General features: G+C 38.6%; 1 protein-coding gene across 3 annotated transcripts in view; it reads left to right on the forward strand.

Annotated features, from left to right (window-relative positions):
• COL19A1 (collagen type XIX alpha 1 chain) overlaps positions 1-12,863 on the forward strand; it is a 1,371,841-nt gene that overhangs the window by 403,717 nt on the left and 955,261 nt on the right. For all 3 annotated transcript variants that reach the window (XM_073626739.1, XM_073626741.1, XM_073626740.1), the window contains exon 11: positions 2,371-2,415. In XM_073626739.1, coding sequence (XP_073482840.1) covers positions 2,371-2,415 — 45 coding nt within the window. The remainder of the gene's footprint in view (positions 1-2,370; positions 2,416-12,863) is intronic.

Here is a 12,863-nt window from a genome sequence, read left to right on the forward strand (position 1 = left end):
TTCTCTGAGCCAGCTTTAAACATATCCGTATGCCTCTGTAAACTAGGCTATCAAAAGATAAACAAAAGCTTTTGAAAAGTAAACTAAACATGGTGAGTGGTGCAAATTTAAAAGCTGCAAGAGGATTTCATAATATTTTATTTCAAGCGTAATATATTTAAACTTTTGTACAGTGTGTTTTATCATTGCCTGACAAGGTATTATCTCTTTCAAGTGCAAAAACATTAAAAAAAGAGTTCGGCAAAGTTTAGCAGATGCTTCTGCAGTGAACTAAATGCTAGGTTTACATTTTGTTTTTAAAAAATAACTTTTGAAGAATTCAAGAAATATAGCTGAATAAGATGGGATAAAGAGCAGTAAGAGCAGATGGTTACATTATGGGCTACCATAATGTGCACATTGCTACTGCTAAAGCCATTAAAAAATAACAATCGTGATATACTATTTAGTATTATTATTATTATTCAGGATTTATATAGCGCCAACAGTTTGTGCAGTGCTTCACAATATAAAGGGAGACAGCACAGTTGGAATACAACTCAACACAGGAGGAATTAGAGGGCCCTGCTTGTTAGAGCTTTCAAACTAAGAGACCACTATTCACTTCAAATGTTATATATTCAATGTATTTGCTCATATTAGTCTGTTAATATATAACTTTACCCACTTTTCAAACAATGCTAATGCTAGTCATTTTTTTGTACACGTTATGTTTAGCTGTGGTACAGATATGTTAACATTGGTTATACTGCTTGATAATTGGTGTATTAACTTGCTTGAAAATGTATGCAATATAAGTGTATGAAAATCATCAAGTTGGCACCAATCATTAAGGTGTAAGACCAATATCTCTTTATTTTTTGCTCTGTATGTTCCAAGGGGTTCTGCTGTGTATGACAGTGGTGCACCCTTGGTAAATAAGTTGGAGAATCTCTATGTACAATAACCAGCTGTTTCCACCATTGAGAATGACCATTACTTTCCCCTTAATATTCTTGTCTGATTTGGAACATTTGAATTGGGAACATTACCTACAAGCTGTGTATTTCTAAACATAAACTAATATGGTCCCTGTCTGAAAGTAGTCATATCCAAGTCAAGTCAAGTACAGTCAAGTACTGATCATAAATAAAGCATACGCGTATATGTATTGTTTAGCACATTTTACTTATCTGTTAAACAGTATGTTAATACATCTATTAAAAGTACTGGGCAGATTTGACCATGAAAGGCCGGAGCACCACATCCAAATATAGTCAAAGATTCCCAAAAATTCACATGGACTTTTAAGGTCCCCCAAAGAGTATTAATAAGAATGCATAAGAACACATACTTCAATATTTTAGGGAGAATATCTCCCCATATTAAACTTTATTAATACAACTCATTAACAACTTAACATAGTCCAACTAAAATACATCAAAATAACTTTGGAATGTGGCACCATAAATTATATCATTCCTAAGTTTGCAGGAACAATAACTCATCAAAATATGATATCCATTTCAGGGATGACAGTTATTCCTCAACATGTTTCGCAGGAATCTATGTTTTTTTTTGCCATTTAAGCCCCCTTTGATACCCCAGGGGGAGGCTGGTGGGCTGGGGTACCCCACATTGCTATATTGTGGATGCTTTTTGAGGAGGACTGGGAACCTTCATTCGATCTTGGCCCCTGGGGGCTTGTTCCACAGATTACGTTTTCTTTTCTTCTGTGTGTGTGTGTGTGGATTGTGCGTTTAGTGTGATTTAGCATGGTAGTTCTTTACATCTGCGTTTCCCCTTTTTCTTTGCTGCTTTGTATTGTTTGTGTGTGTGATTGTGGGTGTGGATGTTTGTTCTGCCTGTGGGGTGGCTGTGTCTGGTGTCACTTGTTGTTTGTACTGTTGTGGCTGGTGAGTGTTTGTTTCCTCATCTGGTTGGGCTCTCGATGGCATTCAGGGGACCTTCAGGGGAGTTATTCTCCCTGAAATTTTTAGTTATGTATTCTTATGCTTGTTACTCTTTGGGGCACCTTAAAAGTCCATGTAAACTATTTTAAAATGGTATGTTAAACCAGGACTAAAGTTACATTTAAGCAGATATTTGCAATATAGATTTGGAATAATATAACAGTTGTATATATATTTTTTAACACATTTAAGCAATGGTAAAATGGGGATAATGTCTGCAGTTATGAATAACTATTTAAAAAAAATAGTATATGGTATATTGATTGGTAAATTAGTTCTAATCTAAAATAGAGTATTCATATTATCAAATATTTCTCTGTAATGTTTCTTAAGTCTTTAATATAACTTATGTATGTATGTTAAAAGGAAATAAGTAATACAGCGTTCCAGTTTTAGTAATGATGATATTTTATTTCAGGGAGAAAAAGGTTTTGATGGAATTCCTGGCCCAATTGGTCCCAAGGTAGGAATAAAAATATCTTGTATATCCAAAAATAATATACTTAATAAAAAAAATACCAAATGCGTATTTTTAAACATATTATCAGTTGTGCAATATATATCATTTTTGAGGTCTATATGTTGTGATAGGAAGTGAAATAATATTCTGCATTACACAAATTTTACAAATATATATTATATATATCACAAACATGGTAAGGTTTCATGATTATTCTCTATTTCTGTTTTCCCTAAAATTAAAATCTTTAGATTTATTATATTTGCTAATGTCATAAATATTTGAAGCTACTATTCATTTATTCACATTGTTTTCTGTGTTTCTGGTATGGACTAGTACTATTTCTCGAGGAAAGTGATGTCCATTGTCTTCAAGCCAAATCCACTTGTCTTTCAAGTTCTGATCCTGTGCTTCTGTGTTGTGTTCACATTCGCTTCTGCAACATGCTCCTATGGAAATAGAAAGTATACATTTTTAAAACACACACATTTAGTCTGTTATGACTATAGACAATGTATGTTGGGAGGCTGTAAAGATGGATGCTTCAGGAACATATCACTATCATTAAATGAGAAGTACAGCCAAAAGCTCATTTTGGCTGTATGTCTCCTATGGATAACAAGAGTGCAGTTCGTCCACTCTCTGCTGACATCACAGAGTTGGTCCAGGCTTGGCGTCATCACAACCATGGAGACGGGATCACCTAGATCCCTGGACCGACACTTGGCTCAGCCTCTCAGCGAGCCGCTGAGAGGCTGAGCCAGCCGCTACTGCCCCCTGCACAGCTCAGTGCTCCGGTGAGCTAGGAGGGGGCAGAGCAGAGAGCTGTGACTGACAGTCACAAGCTCTCTGCTCAGGGAGCTGTGAGAACCGAATGATCAGCAGTGTTCGATCGCTCGGTTCTCAGAGTAGAGGCGCTGGGGACTGATGCAGCATCAGACCAATGCTGCATCCACCTAGGTAAGTATGAATAAAAAAATTGTCAAAACCCATACTTCTCTTTTAACATTTTTAAAAAATCGTCCTTCCCTTCACCATTGAATTCCAAAATATATATAACATTTTGCTACCTAAAGGACAATCAGTCAGGATTTGCATCTACTTTTGCACACCAGTACATAATATGTAAGCAGATTTATTAGGCCACAAAGTAAGAGGGAGAGACAAGGCAGTTATTTTATCAATAAAAATGAATGTTATTTCAGAGACGGTACCCAGAAAACTACAATTACTGCATAGTATGTAAGCAGCTTTATTAGGCCACAATTTAAGATAGGGCAGGTTTTATCAATAAAAAAATATAGAGTATATTATTACATAGACAATACCTGCAAATAAAAACAAAACACAGCAGGTAAAAGGAATCCATCTGCAGAAACATTATGTGTGTGGCACCTTTACAGTGCCAGAGCACTGGGGTTGGGGTTTTGTGATCATTGTTGATCCAGAACTGGTTCATTTTAATGAAATTGTGCTGGGGACAGGCATATTTGTCTCTTAGTCATGAAACCACCTGCTTTGCTGAAGACCCTCTCAGACAGCACATTGCCTCATTGCAAGCCAGAAGCTCCATCGTGTACTATGTAAGCTCTGGCCAGTAATCCTGCCTGGACACCCAACAGTCTATGGGATTATCACTTCACAGGATGCCCACATCACTCTTGGCATTGCAATCATTGGGTTGAGGTGCTGCCTGTGACTGCTGCCTGCAGCTGGGCCTGACTGCTGTGAATGGAAAAACAAAATGAAAGTGCAATTGAATCTTGTTGTTTTTTGGAAATGTACCAAAAAGATGGCACAGTTTTTCATTTGCAGAACCTATTAGCCCCCTATTAGCTGTGTGTGCAGAACCTCTGCCTCTCCCTTTAGGCCTACCTGACATTTCTAAATACAGTAGAGTGCCTAACTTTATTATCAGCTATGGCAATAGGGAAAATTAGGTAATGATTCTTTAGTGCAGTTAAGAATATGATGATTTGATGCACTACACTATACCTCACAAGTATGCTGTGATGTTCTGCAAACAAAGGGAAGTTTTGCATGAGTCAGTATATGGTCAAGTTGCTGAACCTGAAATAAAAACTTAGCAAAATGATATTGATATGAAATATAAATATAAAATTCAATGTAAATATAAATCGCACAGACAGCAATGTTTATAGCGATATATAGTACTTTATGGCACAACTATCTCTCCCTAATTAAACACTGTCAGCTCTCCCTTTATCATCCAACACTCACTGACAAATGGCTGCTGGGAACCCTACTTTTTAAAGTGAAAGAGCTGGCACATAAGAAATTAGCCATTCTAAGCTAAATAACCATAGGTCAAAGGCCAGGAAGTGCATTGTTGGTAACTGCTATAGCAGTGGCCAGTCACATTGGTTTATTGGGTATGTGAACTGTGAACAACTTGGGTTCACCTCAAGCCCATGTTTAACCTCCTGAAGCTCATCTCTAGTTCTGGGCTGCTCAACTTCTGGAGCTACTGAACTTTATACCTATAGTAGGTTATGTGTGTGTGTGTGTGCAATGGGGAGTATCATTTGCACACAATATTTGGTTCCAGACTTTATTGGTGCTATATCATAAGAGTACAGTGTCATCCTATACTTAATTTTAGCTGCTTTTACACAGAGCAAGGAGTTGTGTTAAAAATGGGGAATAAGGTTGGGAGGACTTGCGGTGAAGTACTATTATGTATAGTAGTGGAAGGCGCGCACCACTGCAGAAAACAAATAGTGGGCTCAAATACAGAAACGTCTGCCCACATATTGTTTTTAATTATACAAAAAGCAGTAAGATATTTAAAATTGTAATACCTGCAAGGACTTTTCAGTGCATGACAATACAAAGCCATAAGATCAAGTCACATATCAAATTATCCAGTTGATATTGTCAGTTGTTTTCCCGATTACAGTTTTTTTATTGTCTTTTTTTTATGTTCATTATGTTGCTTATAAATACAAAAGGACAGTTGGTATGTTTTTGTGTAAATGATGATAAATTGCTGTAAGAGGGGAAATATTCAGCTCTGGTAGGACTGGGCAGTCTATTTGTGGTAAATGCCAGTTATATAAATAAATTGGCTGTCCACTTCATTGCAAAAATCATCCCCTACCCCTTACTGCCAAACCAGGCAGTGATCACTATTTTTTGCTGTGAATTGAATATTCACCAATCAAGAAAATTAAGAACCTGTAAAGGTCTTCTTTTATCTATAGTTAGGAATGCTGACATTGTTATTACAAAAAATATTTACCAAGTTGCTGTAAAGAAAATAATAAAATAAACCTTCTTATGTTGCTGTTAGCTCAGGAAAAATAACGATAGCAGCTGCAGGCCATACATACTTCAGGATGAAGCTTGTTTCACTGTAAACGGCTCAGTAAACAATCTTCAGCCTTCAAGCCACTCATATTTTCCTAAGGGTATTATCATGGAATATGTAAACTTCATATTGGCTAAAACAAGCAAACAGACACAACACAGCTAAACATTTTTGGCAGCCTGTGCTAGACATATGAAATAAATATATTAGTTTCCAGTCACGTTTTAATTAAAGGCAGTTGCTACAAATGCATCACTATAATAATAAACACATCACATTTACCACTGTTGTATGGCCTTACTAAGCTCTAACAGGCTTGTTTGTTAAAGCAGAATGGTGAGACTGAGCAAAAGATCAGTAACCCATCAGAACTTACCTGATTTCAGTTGACAGTAGTCGAGTTTGTTAGAGATGCTTTCTGATTGGTTGCTCTCAGCAGCCACATGACCATTACTTTATTCATACTACAAAAATATTGCAGTTAAAGGGCCTTAACTTTCCTTTTTGAACTCACTCTTCCAGCTACAATTCACTACTAACTTGTCTTTTTCATGAAAGTTTAGTAAGTGGATCAGCCGGTTAATCTAGCTGATTAAAAAAAGATATTTTGCCCAGTCTAGTTTCATGTTACAGGTAGGTTTCTTTAACAATTCTTTAAGTGGACCTGTACTTTCTATCAGATATTGAACCTTTACCTAAACTAAGTTAAATCCCTCAGTTTGGTGCATGCAGGGGGGGGGGGGCATCCCCTCATTCTCCTCTTTCACAAAGATCAGACTGTGATTGGACTGCAACACTACAGCACTGTAACTTTGTAGCAAGGCACAGGGAGAGAGGCTGTAGCAGTGGGCTGATCTGTGTCAGACATTCATGAATACAGGCACAAACTGCAAATACACCAGGATGTACAGGAATATGTAATTTGAGTTCCAGCTTCTCTGTCCAAGAAGTAAATGCATATTCTGGAAAAGTGCAAACCACTATCCCCAGGATTTCTGCGTAGTCAGCTTAGACCATGGCTTGCATGGCAAGCTTACCAGGAGCAGCATAGAGTTACAATATGACTTTTGGTAACACATTCCAGTGTGTAAGAAAAAATCCAGATGTTGCCCTGCCTGTGCATCTTTGCTGGTGGAAGGGATACTGGGTTCATAAACCTACAAATACATTTCCAGCTGAAGATATACAGTTTTTGGATGCAGATCTTGATGGTTGTAGAAAATATTTAAATGATAATCTTCATAGTCATTAAATGAGCATGTACTACATTTGACAAACTGTTTTTCAGCCCTGTCATTTCTTGAGGAGCTCTGATACAATGGTGTAAGGCACGTATGATATGTACCCTGGGCACCACTTGAAAGGGACACCATGCCACTCAGCAATAAGAATGGTTAGGGCTGCCAACAACGGTTTACAGGAAAACCTCCAATACCGGGCCTGAGTCTGTTAGGGGCTGCCTCTAAAGAATTCCATGATTTCCTGTCAACTGTCCAGGACAGGAGCATGCACTACAAAAGATGGCTGCCTGTGAGGGAGAAGACAGCTTAGTCCTGTGACCAGGGCCAGGCTGCTGTTGGACTGGGATGGAATTTCAGTGCTTGACCTGGGAATTATTTCCTATAGATACACCTCTGCTATGATGTCTGATCTTGTTGGTGTAATACATTAGATGTTTTCCAAATGGAGGAGCTGCACAGTGAGCAACGCGTTGTGATCTATTGTGCTTCTGGGCTTCAACTTCACTGTCAGCTTCACTGCTAGAACATCAGGACAACGCTGTCAGAGGCTCCATGTAAGTAACACTTTTAAAAAATTAAATGCAGCCACCAGTGGGTACTTTATCAGTACCTAGCCAATGCTTCAATACAATTTATGCCCATACCTTTAGCTTTAATCTTCAGGGAATGGTTGTAATTGCGCAAACAAATGGCAACTATCTCAACCTATAATTGACCTTTACAGCAAGGAGCACATGGAAGGACAAGTAAGCTGGGAATTTTTATTTGTTGTTTTTTTTACATGTGTCCCCCTTCCATGTGCTCCTTGCTGCAAAGGCCAGTTATAGGTTGGGGTGTTTGCCATTTGTTTGTATAGCATTAACCTTTATGTAATAGTGTGCTGAAGCACATGGCAGCATTACCATCACTAGGGTTGGTTTACTAAAAGCAAATAGACTATGCACTTTGCTAGTGCAGTTGCTCCAGAGCTTAGTAAATGAGACGAGCTTCACTTTGCTAAGAATGCCCAAATACATGCAAGAAAAAAAAAACAGCATTTTTCCTTGCGCATGAATGGATGATTAGCAGAGCTTCCCCTCATTTACTAAACTCTGGAGCAACTGCACTTTGCACAGTCTATTTACCTTTAGTAAATCAATCCCACCGTGTGCATATGATCACCTTTGTTCCTCACAGAAGGAGGAAAATGTGAGCTTGTCTGCATTTTCTATCAGTGAAGCGATGTATCTTTTGATTCTCTATATGTTTGAGGTTCGACTTGCTAACCTATGGGTCTAATATCAATTATATTTATGATGAAGACTATCAAACCAAAACTTCCCTTCTTGATTCCTGTCCTCAGATCAGACCTTTGTGTTGTTATAATGGCAGCATCAATTACCCTTTTTGAGCTGGTTAACTAAATTCTAAACACGATAGTGTATGTTCTGCTTTTTGTTCAGGAATTACCTATAACTGAAAAGGGACTTGAGGCCTATGAGGCCAGGGACTTTTAAGGTGCTTAATAGGCAAGTGAGAAATTGCATCAAAAGGATAAAAAATATATATATTTAATTTGTAAATCTTTAAAAAAGACATGAAGCAACACAACATTAAACATTTACAGAAAATGTCTTATGAAGATGTAATGTTTAATGTTGTGTTGCTTCATGTCTTTTTTAAAGAATTACAAATAAAATATATATATTTTTTATCCTTTTGATGCAATTTCTCACTTGCCTATTGAGCAGCTTCAAAGTCCCTGGCCTCATAGGCCTCAAGTCCCTCTTTCTGTGCTTTTCATATGTCATTGGGATGTGGTGTTCTCGTTTGACTCCTCCCCTCTATTTCTATGGTTTATAAACAGTATAAACTGGATAAACAGTAGAGGTTTTCACCTAAAGTTGGCCCATTCCAGCTGGCCAAGAAGTAGTTACAAATCTTATCATATATGTTTGTGTTTATTTAAACACAAGTAGCAAAAACTAGTTTTATTCTTACTGCTTGAAGGTCTAATTTTAAGAGAAACTAACAACAGGAAAAATAACATTATCTCATGCAAAGCTCCCACGGTGGTACAAAGATAGTCCTTTAACATTTGTGGGATATTGTAGCTGAGCTAAAATTGTGTTCAGGCTTGATAAAATATACTCACTCTAAGACACTGCTGTTATATACAATTTAAAAAAGCCAAACTCTGGAAGTTAGCTTTTTATCTTGCCTGACTTTATGGAAATGCACACTTCCTGAAATAATATCCAGTTGTTCTTAGCAATCTTAATATTTGCATGTAATAAAGTGCCTCTTCCGACAGTGTCATCTTCTGTCACCTCAAGTTTCCCAGTGTCTGAGCATTCGGATGTTGTGTAACAGTTTTTTCAGCACTATTAGTGTCCTGGAGAGGTCTAGACTTACATAGTCAGGGCAATATGATCAGCAGTCATGATACCAGTCCCTCTGGTATACATTTACTATGAGTATAACAAACATTATTTTATACTTGTTTTCCATATTTGTTTTTCAACTATAGATTAGCAATTTTAACTAATGCATTAGTAATGTTTTGTTTGACTCTAGGATAAAAAATAAATATGACACTTTAATAAAAGGGACAACTCCATTTTTTCACTAGTTTTATAATTAAAGCACACATTGGCCACAATTGCTGTCAGGAGCGCTCTAAATTACTTATTTGCGTGTTTAACTGAATCACCTATCATTTAATTATTTTATCAAAAATACATTATGGACACTGGAAATCATATCAGTTATGTTAATACTTATCAAATGTTTAAACTGAGATAATGTACCATTTTAAGAAAAAAATAGGATCATTTTGAAATTGATGGCAGCAATAAGTCTCAAAAAAGTTGGGACGTGGAAAAAAAATAAAAAACATGAAAAATCAAAAGTGCTCATTTTAAAGACTTATATGTGAGTTACTATCATAAAAAGTGTTTGGGGACCCGGGTTCTGCCCCAGGGGACATGTATCAATGTACATTTTTTTTTTAAAAACTGACTTTTTTTCATGAGCGGTGATTTTTTTAATGCTTAAAATGAAACAATAAAAATGAAATATTCCTTTAAATATTGTGCCTGGGGGGTGTCTATAGTATGCCTGCAAAGTGGCGTATTTTTCACATGTTTAGAACAGTACCACAGCAAAATGACATTTCTAAAGGTAAAATTGTCACTTGAAACTGATCGCGGCTGTAATGAATTGTTGGGTCTCAGCAATATAGATAAAAACTCATAGAAAAAAAGAGCATGGGTCCCCCCCAGGCCATTACCAGGCCCTTTGGGTCTGGAATGAATATTATGGGGAAGCCCAAACCAAAATTAAAAAAAAATGCATAGTGGTCCCCCTAAAATCCTTACCAGGCCCTTCAGGTCTGATATGGAAATTAAGGGAAACCCTGCACCAAATGTAAAAAATAAGGCGTAGGGGTCCCCCCCAAAATCCATACCAGACTCTTCAGGTCTAGTATAGATTTTAGGGGAACCCTGCTCCAAAATTTAAAAAAAAATGGCGTAGGGGTCCACCCCAAACTTCATAACAGACCCTTATCCGAGCACACAACCTAGCAGGTCGCAGGAATAGAGGGGGGATGAGAGCACCCCCCCTCCTGAACTGTACTAGGCCACATGCCCTCAACATGGGGAGGTGCTTTGGGGTCTGACCCCAAAGCACCTTGTCTCCATGTTGATAGGGACAAGGGCCTCACCCCCACAACCCCTGCTCGGTGGTTGTGGGGGTATGCAGGTGGGGGGGCTTATCGGAATCTGGAAAGCCCCTTTAACAAGGGGACCCCCAGATCCCAGCCTCCCCCATGTGAATTGGTAATGGGGTACATTGTACCCCTACCATTTCACAAAAAAGTGTCAAAAATGGTAAAAAAGGCAAGAGACAGCTTGGGAAAAGTCCTTCATTAAAAAATAAAAAATAAAAATGTCTTGTGATGTATATTCCTGCTACACGATGGACCGAAAAAAAAAAAAGTTTCACCTCCATGGGAGGCTCCCGCCGACTGACGCTTCTTCTCTGTGACAGATCTTATATAGCTGAGGGCAGGGCCACCCGGTGACATTAATGAGTGACCCCACCCCTTCTAACACCACGGGAAGCCCCATGTGTCAGAGGGGAGCGGGGTCACCTGTTTACGTCACTGGGTGGCCCCGCCCTCAGCTATACTGGCACAGAGAAGAAGTTGCCGACTGACAGGGTTCCCCTTAATATTCATACCAGACCCAAAGGGCCTGGTAATGGACTGGGGGGGAACCCATGCTATTTTTTTCAATGAGTTTTATATATATTGCCGAGACCCGGCAATTCATTACAGGCGCGATCAGTTTTAACCACTTCCGGACCGCCGCATGACGAAGGGGGATACCGTTGTAATGGCAGCAGCTAGCTGCCATAACCCCAGTATCCCCGTTTTCGTGCGGCGTCCAGCTTTCTGGTAAAAGTGGTCCCTGTAGCGGATTCGCCGCAAGATCACTTTTATCCGTGGCGGGAGAGGGGCCCCCCTCCCGCCGCGATCCGGTGCCCTCCGCTGCTTACCAGAGCCGTCGGTAGCGGTGGAGGCGATCGCATCCATTTCCGTCCTGTGCCTGGAGATGAGTGAGGCTAAGATGGCGCCCACTCGTCTCCATGACACTACTGGGTGGAAGCGATGTCAAAATGTCACTTCCGCCCACGCCTTTTAAAGGCATATTTTTTTAAATGTCGTTTTTTTAAATGACTTTTTTTTATTGCATTTTAGTGTAAATATGAGATCTGAGGTCTTTTTGACCCCAGATCTCATATTTAAGAGGTCCTGTCATGCTTTTTTCTATTACAAGGGATGTTTACATTCCTTGTTATTGGAATAAAGGACACAATTTTTTTTGTAAACAGTGTAAAAAAAAATAAAATAATGTAAAATAAATAATGAAAATAAAAAATAAATTTTTAAACCCCCCCGTCCCGACGAGCTCGCACGCAGAAGCGAACGCATACGTGAGTAGCGCCCGCATATGAAAACGGTGGTCAAACCAAACATGTGAGGTATCGCCGTGACCGGTAGAGCAAGAGCAATAATTCTAGCCCTAGACCTCCTCTGTAACCCAAAACATGCAACCTGTAGAATTTTTTAAACGTCGCCTATGGAGACTTTTGAGGGTAAAAGTTTGACGCCATTCCACGAGCGGGCACAATTTTGAAGCGTGACATGTTGGGTATCAATTTACTTGGCGTAACATTTACTTTACTAACTTTACTGTTGTCTTATTTTTTTATTCAAAAAAGTGAATTTTTTCCAAAAAAAAGTGCGCTTATAAGACAGCTGCGTAAATACGGTGCAAAAAAAAAAAGTATTGCAATGACCACCATTTTATTCTCTAGGGTGTTAGAAAAAACCATATATAATGTTTGGGGTTCTAAGTAATTTTCTAGCAAAAAAAAACCTGTTTTAAACATGTAAACACCTAAAATCCAAAACGAGGCTGGTCCTTAAGTGGTTAAATGACAATTTTTCCTTTAGAAATGTCATTTTGCTGTGGTACTGTTCTAAACACAGGAAAAATGCACCACTTTACAGGCAGACTATAGACAACCCCCAGGCACGATATTTAAAGTAATATTTCATTTTTATTGTTTCACTTTAAGCATTAAAAAAATCGACGACGGACATGCTGGGCTAGAGCTCTGCTCTGTGAGGGAGAATAAACCGCAAATAAAGGCAGCCCACAGACACAGAAACGGTAAAAATCTTGTTACTATTCACCCTAGAGGTGAGGGGGACATTATTCAAGAATAATGGTGCTGGGAGGTGCCAGGAATAAAACCAAAACTAGCTCTAATAGCAGCACCCAGGCAAGACATACTATGAAAAAGGCGCCAGTCTCCTCAGGTAATTT

Source organism: Aquarana catesbeiana, linkage group LG04 (genome assembly GCF_042186555.1).
Source record: "Aquarana catesbeiana isolate 2022-GZ linkage group LG04, ASM4218655v1, whole genome shotgun sequence".
In the NCBI taxonomy this organism is placed as follows: domain Eukaryota; kingdom Metazoa; phylum Chordata; class Amphibia; order Anura; family Ranidae; genus Aquarana; species Aquarana catesbeiana.